The 21,839-nt window shown below is 37.9% G+C and overlaps 1 protein-coding gene across 5 annotated transcripts in view; it reads right to left on the bottom strand.

Moving 5' to 3' along the window:
• Nucleotides 1-21,839, bottom strand: part of DMD (dystrophin) — a gene marked incomplete at its 3' end in the record, with an annotated part of 1,946,774 nt that overhangs the window by 716,899 nt on the left and 1,208,036 nt on the right. For all 5 annotated transcript variants that reach the window (XM_081125527.1, XM_081125528.1, XM_081125524.1 and 2 more), the window contains one exon: nucleotides 9,700-9,875. In XM_081125527.1, the coding sequence (XP_080981653.1) occupies nucleotides 9,700-9,875 (176 nt within the window). The remainder of the gene's footprint in view (nucleotides 1-9,699; nucleotides 9,876-21,839) is intronic.

Here is a 21,839-nt window from a genome sequence, read left to right as displayed (position 1 = left end):
TTAAAGGGAACATGAGAAAGGCCCAGCACACATATCTAAGGTATGCTTTAGTTATACTAAAACCAGTGAAGGAATCAATAAACTGATCAACACATTTTTATCTCAGAACTCTGTGTTTTCCTTTGTACACAAAGATGGTCTACTGACCTGTGGCTGTTGTGTTCCTTTTAGTAGTATGATGTTCTGTAATTCTAACATTCAGCTTGATTAGGATGAGTAGATAGGCATTTTTAGAAAACCATTGTTAAATTGGAAGGACTGTATCAAGTCATTTATACATACATAAATAATTTATTTTCTCTTAGAACATATAAATGGCCATTAATTCACCACTCATTTGGTATGGGGCACAGACTTTTCCTGGTGTAAGGGTCCACTGACTGAAGTTCAGCATGTTCTTTCTTACACAAAACACTCCTACATTTCACCATCTATGACTTTAATTTCGGTTTCTTTAAAATAGAGTAAGATTTAGACACATTAGAAAGAATCTAAATGCTGTACCTAATTGAATAGCTTTTTTTTTTTTTTTTGCTAATCACCTTTATCAAGTCTACCAAAGCATTCAACTTAGTTTTCACAGAAACCAAAACTCTTTGCATTCCTATTTATTAGTTTATGTGATATTTAATTAAATAAAAAAATTATGTAAAACAAGAATCACTTGCATGAACAGGCTGGGGGAAAAAAAGCATGGTTGATTCTTGGAATCCATATTCTCAAATGGTGGGAGCAAAAGCATGTGGTTCCCAAAAGGCTACCTGAAAAACTTTCAAAAACACCTATAGGTAACTAATATTCAGCATGCAGCCTGGAACAAGAATTGGGCAGCTGGTTTTACATATAGAATGAAGAGCTCAGGATAATTAGATGATTAAAAGTAAATGGAGACTGAGGAGAACTTCAACATGTTGTCCTTCAATATAGCCAACTCTCTGTTCCACTGATTTTGCTCAAGTCACTTTCCCTCTGTGGCATGTCCATGCTTTTTCATTTGACTCACGCCACCCTTCAACACCGATCCCTGAGACCATTCTCCCCAAGGCACTCTCGCTAACTCCTACTTACTCAGCCCCATAAAAGATAATGGAAGGCCGTGAATGAAGTGCATTCACTGGTGTATCTCTGTAGACAGTGATATTGTCAATACCAGTGAATGTGACAGCGTGCTTGGCTCCAGCTAGTCAAATTCACTAAAACTTGCCAAGTTTCAAAGAATAAAATATGACATAAAAAGATTAACTATGAAGCTAATTTTTCATAGTGTCTTGATGAAGAATTATGAATGTCCTTGAAAGCTTTTCAAGAGTCATCAGAGAACAGATGGGAAGAGACCGGCTTTTCCACAGACACCTGTGGAAAATACTATCTGTATGATCCTCTCTGATCAATCTCAAAAATAGCTCTTTGGTGACATAGATAACGCCTAAAGCATTCTTGTGGTTATAAGTTGGATGAGCATAAAATGCCCAGTTTCAAGATTAATTCCTACTTCATTCCCTTAGAATTTATTAGTTGTGATACAGTAAAACTGAGGTAAAGAAATACATGAAATGTTTAATTCCAAGAGCTTCTTTTTGGTGTGAATAGTTATGGAAATGGAAGCCATTTGTCTTTTAAGAGTATTAAATTATGGAGAACATCTAAAATATGAATTATTAACCCAACTTTATTTTTTAAGATTAGAATTGATCAAGTCCAATTTCCAGAACTAAAAACGTATCGATGGAAATGTGATATTATACAAACATTTTAAAAATGGTTCTGGCTCTGTAGATCGCTTTTTAATCTATGTAACAATGTGAAGGATAAAGATTTAAATGTTTAATTTAATGTGGATAAAAATTCTTACTACTCAAATTAAGAAAATATTGACAATCTACAATGTATTAGATTTTCTCCTAAGTACTGTGGGTTTATAGAGGTGAGAGTAAGATACTGCCTTGCCCTCATAAAGCTTTCACTCTCGCTGGAGAAGATAAAACATATGTAGGTATGATACACGACAGACGTGTAAAATGTTATGTGAGTGGCCTAAAAACAAGCAGGAAGAACTTAAGAGACAAACTTCCTCTGCATCAAGAGACCCATTCATTAAGAAAATAGCACTTAAGTCGGGTTTTGGAGGATGGGTAGGATTTTGAGGGGGGGAAAAAAATCAGGGGAAAGGCAATTCAACCTCAAAATTAAAGAGTTTTTGTAAAAGCTGAAGGATCAAATACTTCAAGTCACTTTCTGCTTGAGACACAAGCTGAAATAGTGCAAATGATAGATAATGTGATTGGAAAGATAGGTCAGAATGTATGCGATGTCCTATTCCCTTGCTACCAAGCATGGCCAGCTAAGGGGATGGGCTTGCAAGTGAGGGGTTGCTGCGCAGAAACTAGAAGTGTGTCCTAGAGAATACTAAAGGTCAAAGGTAAGATGCATAATGCAAAATTGTATCTAGAGTAAGGACACTGGAATCAGGCTATTTGGGTTCACATCCTGGTTCAAACACTTGCTAGTCATTTGATCTTGGGCAAAGAACTTAAGCAGTCTGTGCCCCAACTGCCCTTCTGTAAACATTAAAATAAGCATAGAGCTGTTATGAAGATTATATGAACGATGAGAAGTACTTGGAATCGCGCCTGGTAATATTAAGTGCTGCCACCACCACCACCACCACCACCACCATCTTATACAAGGGTCTATATGAAGTATTATAAAGTCAAATGTCTGTGGGGAAGAAATCAATATAAATGACTGCGGTGGAACAGGTGTGGCAAACTGAAAAGAAAGCTTGCTTGCCCAAACCTGTGCTTCTCCAACTTGAATGTGCACATGAATCACCTGGGAATCTTGTTAGAATACTGACTATGATTTATTAGATCTGCATTTCTTAGTAACTCCCAGGCGATGTCTGCGCGCTGGTCCAGAGACCACAGTTTGAGTAGCAAGAGTCTGAAACATCTGTTACTCAGTTGTAGCTGATGGTGCCTTGAGAGAATACGAAGCCTCTCAATTTTTAAATGCTGCCAATTATTTTAAAACAGTACCTAAGTAAAAACATTGCAGGCTTTCCAAGATGGATTTAGCCTGTGGGCCCTCAGTCTGCAAACTCTGGGCTGAGTGAAGAGAGAGTTGGGGTCAAACAAAACCTGAGAGGAGAAACCAGGGAAGTTCAAGTACAGAGCGAGGAGACTGGAGTTTGGGCTTGAGAGATCCTGGGGGCAGAGTGTGAATGTGCGAGAAGGCTTTAGCACTGGTTTACTTGGACATGCTGGGTACATTTTAAAAGATGGCACGCACTGTGAAGACACTTTTGAATTATATGAAAATTTTTGGTTTTCATTTTGTAGAAAATAAAAGTGCTACACCGAAGGCGATTTTGGTAGGGGAACCTGAATTAGTGAGAAGCCAAAATTAAAGATGACTTAAGAGAAAACAATTGTCTTACAAAGAGTATATAGAGTAATATGAATTGCTAATGGAGATTTTCAAGAAGAGGTCCTACTAGGCCTACTTTAATGAATTAGATAAGGCTCATTTCTAATTAACAGCATCCATTTGCATGCAAACAATGAGCTAAGGTCTTTAAAAAACAATTTCTTCCCTTAAGTACATTTAGGAATGCATCCCATTAGCTTATTTACACCATTAATTTGCTTGGCAAACTAGCATAGATTATATACAGGTAAACTTTGGTTCAAAAATTCAGAAGTAGAGGCATTGAGACGAGTAAGAAGTTATTGACTGTGCATGAAGTCTTACATATGTGCCTAGCCTTACTGTGAACTTGGATGTATTCTGAAAGAGATTTTTTCCTTTCTTATAAAAGTAATGTGAAAATGTTTTCCCCCAGGACTGCTAGCCAAGAAAGGTGGCAGTATTCCTTTGAGAAGGGGTTACTGCCAAGATCTTGGTTTCTATATACCATTCCCCACTACAAGAAATCAAAGGCCCTTGGAGAAATGGTTCATTCCAAACGTGGGGTGGGAAAAGTATAAGGTGAGCCTGGGACATTAAAGCAGGAAGCTTGAAGTGCTCCCACTGGTCAAATTCGGTAAAGATGAGCATCAAACAAGACTAATAACTGTAATTCATTAAAACATACTGAATAAATAAGAATACATAAGTCCATATTGACATCAAAGAGAAAAAAATATTTTCCTTTGTATGTTTTTTTTAAGAATTCCGTTTGCAGGATCATGTCAGAATAAGGAAAACCATCATTTTGCAAATCCCTAATTAAGATAGATGAGGATCATCAATGGATATTAAAGCCATAAGATGACTTACTTATTTCAAAGACAAAAATGTTATTTTACAATTCAAGATCTCATAGTCACCACTTAAACTAAGTGATCAAACTTGGAAGCATTTAGAGTGAAACTACATATTATGTATCTCTGGATGTGATATGAAGTACACAACATCATATATGAAGTATTCTTGCCAAAAACATTTGACTTGCATTTTTCCAGTCTCATCTGGGCCCAACTTTCAGTTTCAAAGAAATGCAGAGTATAGAGAACAGGTTAAATTATATCACGGAGGAAAAAAATAAGACAAATCCAGAAAGGCAAGATTTTTTTTGAGGATATTGTACTGGACTCTTTCAAATGTCAGCATCAGTAAGAAAAAAAGAAGGTGAGAGAGCTGTTTTAGAATAAAAGAGACTGAAGCGGGTCAGAAAATGTCACCTCAAAATGTGCCACTTTGGCATAGGATTATTTTGAGCTGAAGGCAATTGAGAAAGAGCAGACAAAGGAAAAGCTCTCTACTACTCTGTTTCTGCCTATAGGCAGGGTATAAATTTCCCTTTGTGAAGGTAATCCTCTCTCCCCTTTCCAGTACTAGGAATAGGAGATGACTTTTATCATTGAAGACAGCATCGCCTTGAATCTGCATAAAGAAACCTTACTAAAAAACAAGAACAAACCAAAAAAACAACCTTCCTGAAATATCTCTTATCTTTCATTAGTGTCCCCCATATACTGCATTTACCTTCCCACAATATATCACCCTTAGAAGCCCAAACCTATTTTCCTTTGTCTTGTCGCTATAATTTATCGCTCTTTGTTAAAATGGTATATAAGCTCTTAGGCCTACCACTTATTTGGGGTTTTTACTTCTATTCCTTGAAGCCGCTCATGCCACACAAACACATTAACATCAAATAAAATCTGTAGGCCAGTTCTCCTATTAAGGTGTTTTTTGTCAGTTTAACTTGCAGGCTCTGAAACTAAACCTTAGAGGGTAGAGGAAAAAGGTTTTTTTTCCCTCCCTCACAAAACCAAATGAAATGCACGAAACACGATGGGATATTGGTACAAAAAAAAGCTCAAAAACAAAACAAAACAAAAACAACCAGAAGACATTTTTGAACCAATCAGGAAATTTGGATATGAGCAGGACATGAAACAATAATATGGCATTATTTTTAATTTTCTGGAGCATGAGCAACAAGTGTGCTTATACACAGCATGTCGCGACTCTCAGATGACGCATGCTTAAGGGTGAAACATAAGAATGTTTATAACTTACTTGCAAATGTTAAGACAATGAAAAATTTGTGTGAGTATTACTTCCTAGATTAGAGAAAGGCAGACACTAGTGAGGGAGAAAAGAGGGAGAAAGGAAAAGCATATACGGTTAAGTGTTAAATCTCAATTGTGGAATCTAGGAAATCAGGAGAAGAACAAGAGGATACACAGTATTCCCTGTGCTACCCCCTCCCCTTTTATATGCTTGAAAATTTTCACTAAAAAAGTTGAGAAAAATGTCAAGCAGTATTTTTGATTGGGAAACATTTAAAATTAAAACTGTTATCCCACAATCTATGTTAGTACAATAATTGCCTTATCTGTGAAATGGGGAAAGCGGCATCGCATTTGTCTAAAGAGGTGACACAGTGTCTTGAGATCATTTTTATTACTAACAGGTTCTGATTCAGAGATTACTCAAAATAGGGATTCCAGTGCCCATCACCTTGCTTTCCAGTTCCATTCAACCTTTTATCAGCTGACATTATTTTAAGTAAAATACCCCTTCCTTAGGTTGTCAGCAATCCATGGCTCCAAGGTCCGCCTACCCACATTCTCCTGGCTGGTACATCTGCTGGAACACTCCAGAGGAAAGGAGAGTCTGAGGACCTCACTTTCTAAAGGACTGAAACCAGAGCACATGAGAACGGGGTCTGCGCAAACAGCCGGCTAGAAATAGTTAAGACCGTTTTTATGTTATGGGCCCACTCGCAGTTTGGTGAAGCCTGAGACGCCTCATATCTTATAGTAAGTCCATACTAATAAAATACACAGGACTCCAAAGGAAGCCAGTTGTAGTGAAAGACAGTTAAAAAATCATTAGAAAAACAAATGTGTGCCATAGTAATGCAAGCCATGATTTATTATTAACACATTAATAAGATCTCGTGGCGGATCTAATAACCCCTGCAGTTTTGAGGTACTGATAAGCACGGACAATATTTTGAAATGTCTGTACCAACTTTACGACATGTGAAAACATGTTTCACAGGTACCGCTAGTATTACTTTGGATGTTGCCCATATTCCAAATGGAAGGGGTGCCCAGTTTCAGTTAGAGGTGAGTGAAAACAAAGAGGCAGTTTTTCTCCCCATTAAAGCTCACAGCACCCCCCTGAATCCTATCAAGGGAACCGGGCTTAAAAATCTTCAGACACAGCCTTGCTTTGTTGTAACCTACGACTTCCCTTTATGGCCGATAGGTTTTCATTTGCATCTTTTCAATTTACAAAGACCATTTTGGGGGCTAAGCCATCATTAAACTTATTACTATCACGCTTAAACCTATAGATGTTATTCAGTTGCTCTGCTACATAATTGAGGCAACGGTGAATTTCCTATCTTAAATTGCACAGCTAATTGACTCTAGTTTATACTTCATTTACTTCCAACATAGACTAACCCTACTGGATGTGCGTTGCTATTTGAATTTTTCTGGACATTTCCTTCTCATATTTCTGGAATCTGGCATTTTCAAAGAGAAAGGTCTAAAATTGTGTAGCTATAATGCTACAAATAGTTTGCGTAGACTTTTTTGCTTAAGTTATACAAGTTCTTTCCTTTGCCTCTGTGAACTAAGAAACATTAAATATTTCCAATAGCTCTATTTAAAGCCCACTGCAAATTAAGAATACCCTTGTCAAATTGCATAACCATCTTATTTTTCACCTGTGCAACAAATAATTTCTATTTCCTTCAAACTTCTGCTTGGGTTGCACTGAAAGCATGCCATTGATTAATAATAGTTTCATGATTACTGCCCTCCCACACTTGTTAGGTTAACATCTTCTTTATAAAATATTATTCTATTTTACTTTATTTTCTACTGGATGCTTGGAAGTAGCTTTGAGTGTATTGGTAGAAATGGCACTTATACTTTACTCCTTTTTTACATTTCATAAAATTCAAATGATACAAAAGTCCCGAGGAAGTGTGCCACAAAACTGATCTCAGTGGAAATTTAAATATGCTAACATTTATTTTTTAAATGTAGCGTGAAGTTGACAACTTTAAAAGCTGAGTTAAAAATTAAACCTCAAGGAATCTGATCTTGACTTTTTAAAGCACAAAAATGCAATATTTAATGTAGGTCAAGTGTTTAAATGGGAGACATTTTTCTAACCAATTACAGCCAAATCCCTAGCTGTAATTAACCTACAATTTGTGTAATATTTCACAACAGAGTCAGCAAATACCACTTTCTTGTAAACTTAGGAGGATCTAAAATTTTAGAGCTTATTTGGTAAAACAGGCATATTGCTCTTTCTCCATGTGTAAGTTCTAATTTGCATTTAGAAATCAATAACAAATAACAAGATTTTTAAAGTTCAGGTGAAAGCGTTATCACAAAAAAATTTAATACACTCTATTCAAATCCTGTGGGTAAGATATTTAAAACTGAGAAACTGTCTCATAGAGAGAAGGCTCACTGACAGCTGTGGGGTGGGCTGGGTGAGGGGGGAGGGGTTGAGCAAAAAAGAAAAAAAGAGAAAACCCTCATGGAAACAGACAACAGAGTGGTGATTGCCAGGGGTGGTGGGGTGGAGAGAGGTGTTGGAAGGGAAAGGGGGAGCCATGGTGATGGAAGGAGGCCTGACTTGGGGTGGTGAACACACATTGCAGTGTACAGATGACGAGGTGCAGAACTGTGCACCTGAAACCTGTACAGTAGTTTTGTTAACCCGTGTCACTCCAACAAATCCAATAAAAAGTAAAAAAAGAGAAAAGAAGAACAATACTTTATATACAATAAAGAAGAAATAACCCTCCCAATCAACTGAACCCGCTTTATGAATTCAAGATCTTTATTTTTTATAGCATGTTCAATTTTTCCTAATCTTTTCATTTCTTAACATCTTATTTTAGACTAGATTGAGTCTAGTTCCGAAATGACATTATACAGGTTTAAACTTGTTCATAGTGTAAACATGTCAGTTATTTAAATAATAGGATAGTTGTGTGTTTAATAGAAGGATTTCAACTTAAGGGAAAAACTATATAACTTTCTCAAGGAAGCCGCGTAACTACGAAGTTTGGGTCTTTATGTCGTCAATATATAAATTACAGTATTTTCTAAACCAAGATTTAAAATAAAAATGTTTTTAGAAGATGCTATTACTTTTTAACTTTAGCAAGATTTGTGTGTGTGTGTGTGTGTGTGTGTGTGTGTGTGTGTGTGTGTGTGTGTGTGTGAACTAATCCATCCATTTTGTATAGGAATATGAATTCTATCTACTTTCTGAATAATGCAACGTGAGCAAAGGTAGCAAGAGGAGGCGAGCAAAGACAATGGGCACAATTCCCAAACCTTTCTAATACATCCTCACCAAAGACGTTTATCGATGAGTTGTTTTAGCTTTCTGAATATCAGAAATTCACCTATTATGTAGATGATTGGAAGGAAGCAAGAACTTGGCAATAGAGCTGAGTTTTCATTGTTGACAACAATAGTCTCACTTGGTAAATAAAGGCCAAGTCCTCCCTTATGGAACAGGAAACCTGAGCACCAACTGGAAGCACAACACAAAACCCCACTTATAAAAATATCTCTGCCTTCCAACTGCAGCAGCACGCGTCTGGCTTTCTGTGCTTTCAATGCATTCCGAGGGAAAGTTAAATGATGAATGAATTCAACAGTAACCTTTTTGAGATTTTGTTTTCCCCTTTAGATTTGAACATTTTTGGCCCAAGTTCCTCTTCAAGAATGTACTAACAAATGCAGCAGAACTGAAAGGTAAATATTACTATCATGTTTTTCAGCATCATAGTCACATTAGTAGCTGTTAAAAAAACCTAGCCAAAGAGCAGTCTTTCCTACAAAATAGTCCTTTATAATTTCCTTTTCTCATCTTCTTTAAAAGATCATTGGGCCTTGGCTTGTTAAGGCTGGAATATGCTGAAGACATTCACATTTATATGATCATGTGATTTTTAAACCAGACTTGAAACTTTAAAGTAGCAGAAAAGCACTTCCTCCTTAGCTAGCAACAACTAAACATTTCAGTATATGAGAAAAAGAAAGAAAAAATGCATTACTGCTATTGATTATCTGTTGATGGGCTCCCTAATGTTACAGCCTTTCACCCTGGTTATCTTTCACACAATCTTTTCTTTAAGGACAGCTTAGATAGCCCTGCAAAGTTTTAAAATTCCTATTTTATCTGCCACCTTACCTCTTTTTTCTTTCTGCCAGCTGCCTGCAGACCTCCTGCCACCGCAGATTCAGGCTTCCCAATTTCTCTTGTAGGATACTGGCATCTGTTTTTGAGGACTGTTGAATTATCTCTTCCCCAGTAGCATTCAGTACCCTGACAGCAATTTGCCGCTGCCCAATGCCATCCTGGAGTTCCTGCAAGATACCAAAAAGGCAAAACAAAATGAAGCCCGGGTCCTTTTATTTGAGAAAAGATTAAACAATGTGCTACCACATGGGGTTCTGCTGGGAGAGGAAGAAATAAAAAAGCTCCATGTGAAAGTTTCCCTATGAAACTGACATGTCTATATCCAAAGGACACCAGGCAGAAAGCCACCTTTTATGTGTTGGTAAAAACAGCGCTCTCTCCGTTCAGCTCCAGTTTTTATATTTGTAAAGCTTGTCAGCTAGAGGATGTTATAATGTCCTACAAATCAATTAGTTGAAAACCTTCTCAAGAGCAAATTCGATTTCTTGTCCCCACAAGGATGTTCCGTGTTTAATAGTCTATGAAGTGTTGTAAAATTTAACGTGAAAAAAGTATTTGGATTTCTTAGTGACAGTCAATTTAAGAGGAAAAAAGAACATACATAGTTTAGCCAGAGTATTAAAAATGAAAAACACACACACAAAACAACCTCTAGAGATAAACAAAAATTCATTACTGTATTAGGAGAAAATTTATTTCAAATTCTGTTTCCATCAATGTAGTCTGTATTATAAAACCGAGAAATAATTGCTTTCGGGGGCAGCCTATCAAGAAATCCCTAAGGTACAGCAATAAATTTAAAAATAATCTATAGCCACCAGAATGTTTTTATGAGTCATTGATGGTGTCGAACTTAAATATCCTCTACTCTTTATCTTCAATGAAATTTTAAAAGTAGAATGTCACAAAAAAATAGTTCCATTAAAAAGAGACTATTACCAAAACAGGGAGAATATTCTAACCAAATATGTGTAAAATCAAAAATACTTTTTATTATTAAATAAAAATGGTACTCTACCTTTTTTAAAAGTTAATCTAGAATTGGTAAGGCAATTAAAATAACCCATTAATCAATGTGAAGATTAGAAAATGAAATAATATGAGAACTTGAGATCCTACCATATTTATATCCAAAGGACTCGCAAATCCTTGTGTACTAATGGGATAAAGTCAGTATGCAGAGCACTTTTCTGATAGATGTGTTTCTAATCATCTAATACTCTTACACTCATTCCCCTGTCCCTTGAGCCAATACCAAGCACACAGTAAACCTCAGAACATGCTTGCCAAACAGATGAATGAATGCCTGTCTTCTGAGACTGGGCCAGATCTCCCCTTAGACTCGTGATTGTGTAGTATTTTGAATACTAGAAGTTTTGGTAGTAAAACTTGAGCAGTTAAAAGACTCAATAAATCAGCAACAAATTATAACAAGGCCATTATCCCAGGAACACAATAGCTCACAATGAATAAAAAACTATACAGTCGTTAAACTATCATAAGCTCTCCTGATCAGACTCTCTTAAATGTGCATGACATATGCTGTGGTCACCATGTGATATTTCCTTGCAACTAGTAGACTTTGCTCCATTACTTACATCTCACTCTTTACCACCTGTTCAGATCACTGATGCACATGACTTCGTTTTTAGTAATAGGTATCCCTTCATAACAGACTGTGTCTGTATGCCTATTACACCATAAATTCCTTGATGTCAGAGACTGTGTCCCATTCATGACTGTCTCCCTAATGCTTAGGACACTATCTGGAGAAATAAGAACAATTTTCTAGGGTTTAGGCAGAGTATAAGCTGGTCGAGATCAGACACAGATGCAGAGGTTAATGTGTTACACTAGCTACCTAGAGAAGGCTAGAGAAAGCAAGGTGTCCAATGTTGGACAGATCAGAAGAGGGAGGATCTTAGGAGAAGGAGGAGCAGGGGAGACCTCTGGAGGAAATTTGTAATTTAAAGAATAGGTAGGATTTAGGCACCAGGAAGGTCAGTGGGGCAAGGGGCTGGCAGAAGGCAAGGCCTCTGGTGTGCAGTTTCCATGATCTGACCAGGAATATGCATCTGGGCTCTGTGTCACTGTATGAGGGGGGCGGTTTAGAGAAAGATGTGGCTCTGGGTGTATACTGGGCCTGGCCAGAGAGGACTTTGCTTTTGATTAAAGAGTTTGTAATTCAAAGGAAGGCAATGGAAAATGACTTATGTTTTAAGTACAGGAGTAGGAGAGCTGGATCTGTGTTTCCGGATAATTCTGAGGCAGAATTTAGGCTATTGTTAAGGCAGGGACACAGGCAAAACAGCAAGGACAGGAGATAGTTTTGACAGTGCACCAGGAAGGGAAGGCTAGAGATGGCATAAAAAGGCAGAATCACCAGGGTTTGGAAACTAGCCGAATCATGCAATCATGAATGACTACTGAAATGGGGAAATCTTTGCCTAAAAGGTACAAGTCAGAAAAAATCTTTGCCTAAAACATACAGGAAAAAGATCATGACTCTAATTTGTACCCCCAATGGTGTCCATCACCCACAACTATTAGTAATACTTATTAAAAATGAATGGAGCTCTTATTAGATGTGTGCTATAGAGATGAAACTCAAACTTGATCATGTACAAGAATCTAGAGATCTTGTTAAAGTGCCAATTCTGATTCAGTAGGTCTGCGGAGGGCCCCAAATTCTCTGCTTCTAACGAGCTTCGGGGGATGCCTGTACTGCAGCTCTGGGAACAACACATTGAGTAAGATGATGGAGTACACGCCTTGCGAATCTTTGTTAGGCAATCGAAGAATTCCTGTTGCTGGTTTACAAGGCTATAAACTAAAGCTGCTTCGGCATTTTTATCTAAGCCCCTTTCCTTTCTATTTTTTATTTTGGCCCTTCTACTGCAGGGCTGATGGTTACATTGACTTTTTTAACCCAATTGTAGAATCAACAAAGGTTTTGTTATTTCTTTTTCCCAGATAAGAGACAGAATTGAAGAGCTAAGAAAGAAGCAATAATTTAAAATTGTTAGATCTAAATCTCATTTATATAGACTCCCAAATCAGGGTCTTCAGATTTTTCATTTTGTGAAAGAAGAGCTCATTAAATAGTCTATTGCATTTGTGTGGGAAGGCTTTGTAATCAGGAGCAGTATTTACAGCACGTGCTCTACTCGGGGAGCGTTTTCAGTAATAAAGCGTAAGACAGCCAAATAATGGGGCAAAACAGGAGGTAAAATTCGTACATGGTGTTTTCCAGTTAGCCTCTGAGCCTGAAGATAAAGTTTGACTCACGAAATTAAATGTAAAACCTCAATCAACTCTATTCACTTGGTGAAAGATGAGTTCATCTTAATTCTATAGCTTTTAAATATTTTAAGTACTAAATTAATCACCACCAGTGAAATTTCCAAGCTCTGATATCACATTAATGTTCTGTTGTCACAGGCATCCTTATCTATTGCTCTGGCAATTAACATCTAGTCTTAGTTTTGGACAGAAAGAAAATCATAATTAAATCTATTGGATTGCTCATCATAGTTAGAAAGCTTAGTGTGTTTTGATTCCAATATAAAACATCACTCTTAATAAGCACTGCATATCAGACTCCAGACTCCCGTAGAGAGCTTTTTTCAAAATATGAAGCTCAGAATCCCACCCTAAGCAGCCTGAATCAGAATCTCTAGGGTCAGGGGACAAAGGTGTACAAAATAGATATGCTGTCAAAGAAAGGGTAGCCAAGAGATACATGGAGGGGCCAGTGGACAAGAGGGGCATGTTTTAGAGTTACTGCATTTATCCTCAACTTCTTAAATTGAGAAGTGCTCCTAAATTATAGAAAATGACACATATCTAAGTCCTTCAAGTCTGGTCAAATTGAGGGAAGGAAAAAATTACAGGCATGTAATAACTGCAACATTTTTACGAGAAATAATATGAGAAACAGAACCCTTTATATGAAAACATCGCAGAAATTTAAGAAGTCTCTTTTCAACACGTTTCAAAACTGTATGAAAACACACTAAATGGAAAATAAAATGTGACAAATGAACAAAAAGAATAAGCTAAGGCGTTATGGGACATTGCACAAGGACAAATTGGATAAACTATGCAGGAGATAAAGACTTGGCAAAATATTCCAAACTAGGCAGAACAGGAAAAGAGAAGAGATAGAAGGTGAGTGGGAGAAAAGAGCAAGACTGAGGGACACAGAAGAGCAAAAAACAAACCTTCACTGCACAAAGGGATGTGTCAAGAATCCAGTTCTGTGATTTTCTTAAAACTTTGTTAATTTATTTTGAGACAGGTTAATCATTGACTCAGTTTACTCATTGGTCAAGTAAATAAAATATGTAATAATGTAATAATATGAACCCTACAGAGACTTTTGAAACTGCAAGACCGAATTTTATGGTGCAATTTCATAAAAATATGACATAGTGAGTTACGCTTTCTGTTCTGCTTAAGATCATCCCCATTGCTTATTTTTGTCGGTTCCTAGAATTCAAGTAAGAGTCTGAAAAGTAATAGCTGGTCATTTTCTCAAAGATCAATCAAACAAGTCTGCCTCTCATATTAATTTTTAGAGCATACAGTCACCCCTATCTTCAGAGTATTAATATGCTCCAGAGAGTAGCTTTCAATCTTTGAGATGATGAATTTTCATACAGAAGCAATACAAATGGACAGATGCCCAAGGCTTACAGCAGACTCAGCAAGAGGACACATTCAACCTCCCCCATTCATGGACTGAGTGGTTCTCTTCTGGTGGAAGACCTGATGACCAGGGGAGAACATCTCATGAGGATAGTGACAAGAGTTGACAGATGGCTGAAACTGGGAAAATCCAGTTAGAAAGAGCAAGAGACAGAAGCAAGAGTGGGAAAATAGTGTGTTAAAAACAGGATGGATTGAAAAAAGTGAAAAATGACTGAGAGAAATGACAATTTTTGAGTAAAGAATAAAAGTTGGAGGCGGCAAGAATCAAGTCCATGGTCAAGAGCCCAGAATGAGATCAAGAATAATGCCTACCTATAAACTACAAGATAAAATCCAAACATTAGTCTACCAGGCAAGGTCTGAAGAGTCTCCTTCCCTGGGCTTTGCAGCCTGCTTTTCTGCTACTACCCACTTTCAAACGTAACTCCAACTCCCAGTTATACCGAATGGCCTTCTACTTGCTTGACAGTCTTGCTGTTTTGCAGGTCAAGCTCATTACTCATCTGTAATGCTCAGCTTAAATGTGTCCTCTTGTCCTGGACACTTTAAAGCTGAAGGGAGAGCTGAGCATCCCTTCTCTGAATAGGTATTTATTAAATATTTCTATCTAGTGTCATTCATTGGTAGCATTCATGTCTGCATCGGACTTTAAAGCTGAGGAATAAATGACACAGAAGGAGTTTTTTCTTCTTTTGGCCATATAATATGTCTCCAAATTTGAACAGTACCCCAGATTCAACTCTTTTCTAAGGGCATACAGATCATTCATTAATAACTTGTAAACTAAATCAAATCAGAGAAGATCAGCTTCCGTAAATGACCCATCAAAAATAAAATGCACTTTTTAGCCTATTCTTTCTGCTGGTCTCATTTTATTTGCATTTCAGGAATAATGCTGAAAGCATGTTTTCGTTAGTGTTACAGGAATTGGAACGAGGAGGGGGTCTTGTTAGGTGTCACCCACTACCCTCTCTTTCCTGCGGGCATATAACAGGAGAGATGCTGCTGGCTACAGTTCCCATCTGCTCCTGAGAGTGGTGGCTATAAAAGAGTAATGGTAATTCCTCCGAAAACTGGAATGAGACAGTTCCTCTTCTAAGGCAAACTTCTTGCCAATGAACTAAAGGAAAATTATGTCCAGTAGCGATTTTTTAAAATGAGACATTTACCCAATATCAAATTGCAATGAAATGTCCTTTGGACGGATTTATCTCATCCACATAGGTGATACATACATTCATTATTATCACTGCTGTTAACCTGGATACCAAATGAATTCATCATAAAGTGCTTTAAGTACTACACGCTTTGTAAGGTTATCTCAGGCTTTTTTTCTTTCTTTCCCAAGAAATAATGCCCTGAGGGGAAAAATTTTTAAAAATCCCCAAACATATATTCCTCAATTTCAAGCAGAGCTATCAAAGGTGTGTGTGTGGGGGAGTGCATATATATATTAAGTCTCTGACCTTGGGGATCTGAAACTGAAGACTGCAAGTTAAATCTGTCCCGACACATGTTTTGGCACTAGAACTTTAATACTCTGGATGCCTTTTGAAGGGGCAGGTATATAGTCTTCAGTTCTCTAAAGGCATTTGAATCAGTGGCCCCTGCTTTAAAGAAAACTGTTGTTATAAAGTACAAAACTTTGCCAAGTTAATGGGTTTTACTTTGTTAAAATCAATGCTAGGCCTCTCTAGGTTCACAGATTTCTTCAATACTTTCTGGCTTCTAAATTATTCATTAGAACTTCAGGAGGACAACCTGGGAACATTTAAGAGCTGTTTGTCTCTCCATTTACTTAGATTTGTTAAGAAAACAAATTGACCTTTCTGTGATCAAAAGGAGGCTCGTGTCTGTGACCTGCTTGCCTTCTTATAAAGTGATCCTGGAAACAGAACACATGACTAGGCATAAAATTCTTTCTACATAATTACTAGAGTGGTTTTGAAAACATGTAAGATATTCCATCACAGAACATACTGCACACAAAAAACACTGGCTCTTAAGACAGACCATCTGAAAGGAGACAGATCATTTTTAAATTCTTTATTCTTTCTAGAAGAATTTGGAGCCACATGCATATTTATTCAAAAGCCATTTGGTGGCTAGAAAATATGTGGTGAGGGCATGGGAAAAGCAACAATATTGTTTTTAAAAAGCAAGATGATGTGTCCATGGAATTTATTAAGGACTGGGAATGTTTGATTAAAAGGTTTAATCTCATTGGACCCGAGATGCTTATCAAATATTTTCACTCAGTGACTAGACAACCATTGACTGAATGCCTTCTATCAGCCAGGCACTGCGCTAGATGCTGGTCATCGGTGGATGCAGAAGAAATGCACCGGAGAAGCTCTGGGATAGAAGTGGGGAGACCGGGTAGGAAAGATGAATGTAGGTAAGGGGAGGGAGGTGGTAGTGTGGATTAGGGAGGCAGTGATAGAAAAAGGAAGTGGGTGGAACCAAGTGATATTTGGCAGGTAAATAGGTAAGATTTAGCCATTCACTGGAGGTGTGAGTGAAGGGGAGGCTATCAACTGGGCAGTTGGAGATACTGGACTGAAGCTCAGGGGAAAATTATGATTGAAATATAACAGATCCTCCTTAGCAGAGCTAAGTCTAAGATTTGTGCTGTGGGTTTGGCTCTGAATGTGGCTGGAGTTTCCATTTTCATTGAAAACATTGTGGATAACTTCAAAGGTCAAATTCATAATCTAAACATATTTGGGGACTTCCTGAATATTTGCATGACAATAGCTGCATAAGAAAGTGAGAGGATTAATATTGTCATTGACCCTTGCGATATGTCTACAACTCTACATTTTATTTTCATTTGCTGGCAAAGAGATCAATCAATCTCACGATGCACATAATATAGAAAGTTGAGAGGCAGCTTGATTCCCCACAACATCTGAAGAAGAAAAAAAAATACTGTTCTCATGAAGCTGCTTGTATCCATCTATCCTAACTTCTACCTACCCACTGCTAAAAAAAATAAAAATCAATGGACATAAAAACACTGGAAAGAGAAAGGTGGTCCTCTCTGACTTGACCGATTTTGTTGATATGGACGTGCTCTGGTGATCTTTCCAGCCGGCCAGAATGGCTCTTGGGGATAATAAATCTGGGCGATGTGGCTGGCTCTGCTAGCTCATCATGGTCCCTCCAAGCCTGCTGCTGCTTTGGCTTTCTATTTTTCTGCTCTCCCCTCCTTCTCTCTCCCCCCTCCCTCCTTTCTTAGTGGCTTATTTGTTCACTTGTGCAGTAGGTCCCCAAGTCGCAGGCCTCCTTGCCCTGGGGCGCGGGTGGGCTGTTGTGGAGGGGCATAGCCCGCCTCACAGTGAAGGGCCTGCCTGCGGATCACAGTGAGAAGAAACCATGGGATGAGTGTGTCGCATATTAGTCACTTACAAGGCGATCTGCCGGCCAGCTTTGGTTTTGGGAAGCCCGGGACCGGTTAGGAGAAAGGGGAACTCAGAGCACCCAGGCGTGACTGGCCTGGGCTGCGAGGCACATGGCTCGGTTCCTGGAGATCTGCTCGCACACACACGGAGACGCAGTGTGACACCGTGGTGGTGGCCTGGAATGATTCCGTTTTATGACAAACCCATTTTATTCCTTTCTAAAACATTTCATCGGTTACACAAAAACCTTCCCCAGATGTGTTGCTCAGAATCAGGTTGCTTTCATCAATACAGGGTGGGGCAAACGTAGGCTTAGCGTTGTGAGTACACGAAACAGTTTATTCTTGTATTACTACTTACTAATTACGGTATTATTTGCCATACAAAGTGTAATCCTACTTTTGGCCCGCCCTCTATTACCTGTAAGCCTGCTCATGGCCCCTCCGCTTCCCTCAGGATCCCCCCACCCCGCCCATTGGCATCCACCTTCATGTACCCACCAAGACTTCTTTCAACCCATTCTCCACATCTTTCCTATCTCTGCAACTATGGAACAACACATTGTGTGTACTTCAAAATGGACATTAAAACAAACAGAACACTCTAAAAAATCAATGGATAAAGATGATTGGAAAATATATTCATGTTGCTCTTTAATGGATCAGGAATTAAGCTTGTCCCTTAAAGTCCTTCTGTTCTGTGCTTTAGCTATGGCATAATCTCTAAATGACTTTAGGTAAAATCTGCAGTGCAGGTAAGTATTTTCTTCAATGTGATTCGCGCCAGCAAATATTTAGGTAGCTACTCTACATGATATCTTTATAATAATAAATAAACTTGTATTTTCCCATCAATGCTCAATTTAACAGAGGAGAGCATAGCAAGCAACTAACTACGAAGGACTCTGTATCATAACGCAGCTATGGAAATGCTGCGCAAACAAGGTAAATCAATTAATTGCATAATGTTGTGTATAATTGTGGGTGTATATGTACATGTACCTGAGGTTGGGGAGATGGTCAGAAACAGACAGACAGAGGTTGTGGTAATTAAGATTATAAATGCCTGAGGGCAGTCTTTTCCCACTCTTTATATTACCAGGTACTGCTGGAAACTCCTTGCCTCAATAATTGCTCAACAAATATTTGTTGACAAATTGAGCATAAAACTAGGCAAGATAGCCCTGGCCAGGTAGTTGGTTGGAGTATCATCTCCCACACCAAAAGGTTGTAGGTTCGATTCCTGATCAGGGCACATATCTAGGTTGTGGGTTCGATCCCCGATTGTGGAGTGTATGGGAGGCAACTGATTGATGTTTCTCTCTCACATCAATGTTTTCTCTCTCTTTCTTTCTCTCTCTCTCTCTCCCCTCCCCTCTCTCTTCCTCTCTCTAAACATATCTTTGAGTGAGAATTAAAAAAAACTAGTCAAGATATTACAGTACTCTTAAATAGTTTCCCATTTGAGAAAGGTTTGAAAGTAAAAATCTGAAATATATACAACAGCCTAGTATGGAAAAGAGACGTTAAAAAATTGTGTTTTACAAAAGTCTCATCTCTTACCACGAATAAGTTATCAAGGTAAGGTTTAGTTTCTCCGGCTCTGGAGAATGGAAAGGCCCAGAAACAAGTTAAGGAGGGATAAAAACAGATTTCTGTGTCTAACATAAACTAATTGATTTTAAGCATTTAGCTTAGATTACAGAACCCCCCAAAGACATCAACTAAAAATCCACCTTTAAGTGCATGTTGGGTCTCACTAAGCCTTCTATGTCTCTCTTGCCAAGTTACAGGGGCATTAAACACAAGCTGCTCCTTTTCTAAGCTTTAATTTCTGAGGTTAGCTTTCTTACTTTCCAACTCAGTATGTTGTATGGTAATACTCTCCTCCTTCAAAGAATTATATGAGAAGGAAAGATGGTTTAAAAAATCTTGTATCTCTTGTTGACTAGGCATATACTCTGGAAATCAGACAGATCAGGCACAAGAATGTTAATCAGTAACACTCTGTTGACTAAATATGACTAAATGAATGAGCATAGCATATGTGGTAAAAGTCATGATTAAATTATATTTCTGTATCTTAAAATACGAAGTAAACTTCAAATCAACCAATTAGTGCTGATGGCTCTGAAGAGACCATCTTCAGCAGCTGGTCAAAAATTTACAATGGTAAGTACTTCGTATCGGTGACAGGCCTGGCCATGGAGCAGGGCTTTTACAAAGTCAACGCACTTATGCCCAACAGCAATCTTGCTTTACAGTAGAGTCTTCAGAGAAAATAAGAAAAGAAGCCAAGTAGAAAAATGTCTGCCATTCCCAATTTCCACATTATAGCAGTGACCTCAAAATACTAGTTTCACTCAATAAGAAGGGCACCGTCTTAATCTTTGTTCACGAATGGCCAACAGTTACATGAAAAGATGGTCAGTATTGTTAGTCATCAGAGTGATAAAGGACTGCTAAGATCAAGTATTGGTGAGAACATGGAGCAAATAGAGCTTTTCACCATCACTGGTGGGAGAGTAAAATGGCACAACTACTTTAGAAACCTGTTCTGCAGCATCTTAGAAACATTTGATTCAGCCATTCTACTCCTAGGTCTCTACCCCAAATAAATGAAGACATATGCTTACAAAAAGACTTGTACACAGACATCCATAGCACCTTTATTCATGATGTCCCCAAACTGCAAGCAGCCTGAAAGTCCATCAATAGGAGAAGAGACAAACAAATCATGGAATACTTATACAACAGAACATTAACCAGCAATAAAAAGGGGAGACATCTTAATACTTTCAACAACAAAGATAAATTTAAAAAATGAACGAACTATTGGTAAACTCACAATATGGATGAATAATATCAAAAATGGTATGTTGACCAAAATAGTGCATATTGCAAAATTCCAATCATATGAATTCAAGAACAGACAAAACTCATCTATGGTTTCAGAAACAGGAATGAGTGCCTATAGGGAACAGGAGTTGACTGGAAGGTGGTGTGAGTTGACGGGAATGCTCTTTTTATTGTGGTGTTGGTTTAATGGGTGGAAACACTTGACAAACTTAATCTGAACACAATATATATATGTCTTTCCCTTCTATACTTCCTTTTATACTTGCTAGTCATGGCAAGAAAGCATGAAAAATAAATTACATGGCAGAACCTGAACATTACACACAGTATCTTGCTAGATTGCAAAGATAAAATTTGAACCTGTTAAATTTAATTCAAGAATAAACTTCCTCCCCTCTCAAATAAATGTTTCATCTTATAAATTTTACTTCTATTAAGAAATATGAACAATATCACTTTCAAGTACTCTTCTCTCTCCTCGCTTAAACGCTACCTTCACTGTTTCAACAATGAAGAGATCCCACAAATGTAAATTCTTTCTCTCCCACTTCACGTAGTACATTTAGATGTTTCTTATGCAAGACAGGAACTAACAGAGACTGATTGCCAAACCTTGGTCACCTGCAGACAGAACTTAAAAGGGTTCAGAGGACTAATCAGGTTATATGGGGACAGACTTAGTAAGCCATCAGGGATATTATAGTATTTGCCCTTTTATCCACATATATGGTGAACAATTTGAACAATCTATAAGACAAGTGATGCCTGTCTTTCAGGGAAGTGTGTGTATGTGGGGAGTGGTATGTTTATTACATTCAGAAGGGGGGGGGAGTAGTGATCCCATGATCTTAAATCAAAAAAAAATGTCTCAAGAGGCCTTTGAGCCTGGGGAGGGGGCTAAAGGAGGGTGGTGGGGGTTAATGGGGGGGATGGGACATCTGTAAAACTTTCAACAATAAGGATTTTAAAAAAGAGGCCTTTGCAGCTTTCAAGAATAAAATTTTGACAGCATAATACTAAATGATCTCCATGAGTATTTTTTTCTTTTTTTAATGTTTTTATTGATTTCAGAGATAGGAAGGGAGAGAGAGAGATAGAAACATCAATAATGAGAGAGAGTCATTGACAGGCTGCTCCTGTACGCCCCCTACTGGGG

Source organism: Miniopterus schreibersii, assembly GCF_964146895.1.
Source record: "Miniopterus schreibersii genome assembly, chromosome: X".
Classification (NCBI taxonomy): domain Eukaryota; kingdom Metazoa; phylum Chordata; class Mammalia; order Chiroptera; family Miniopteridae; genus Miniopterus; species Miniopterus schreibersii.
Note: the sequence above shows the minus strand (reverse complement) of the source record. Positions and strands in the feature narration are given on the sequence as shown.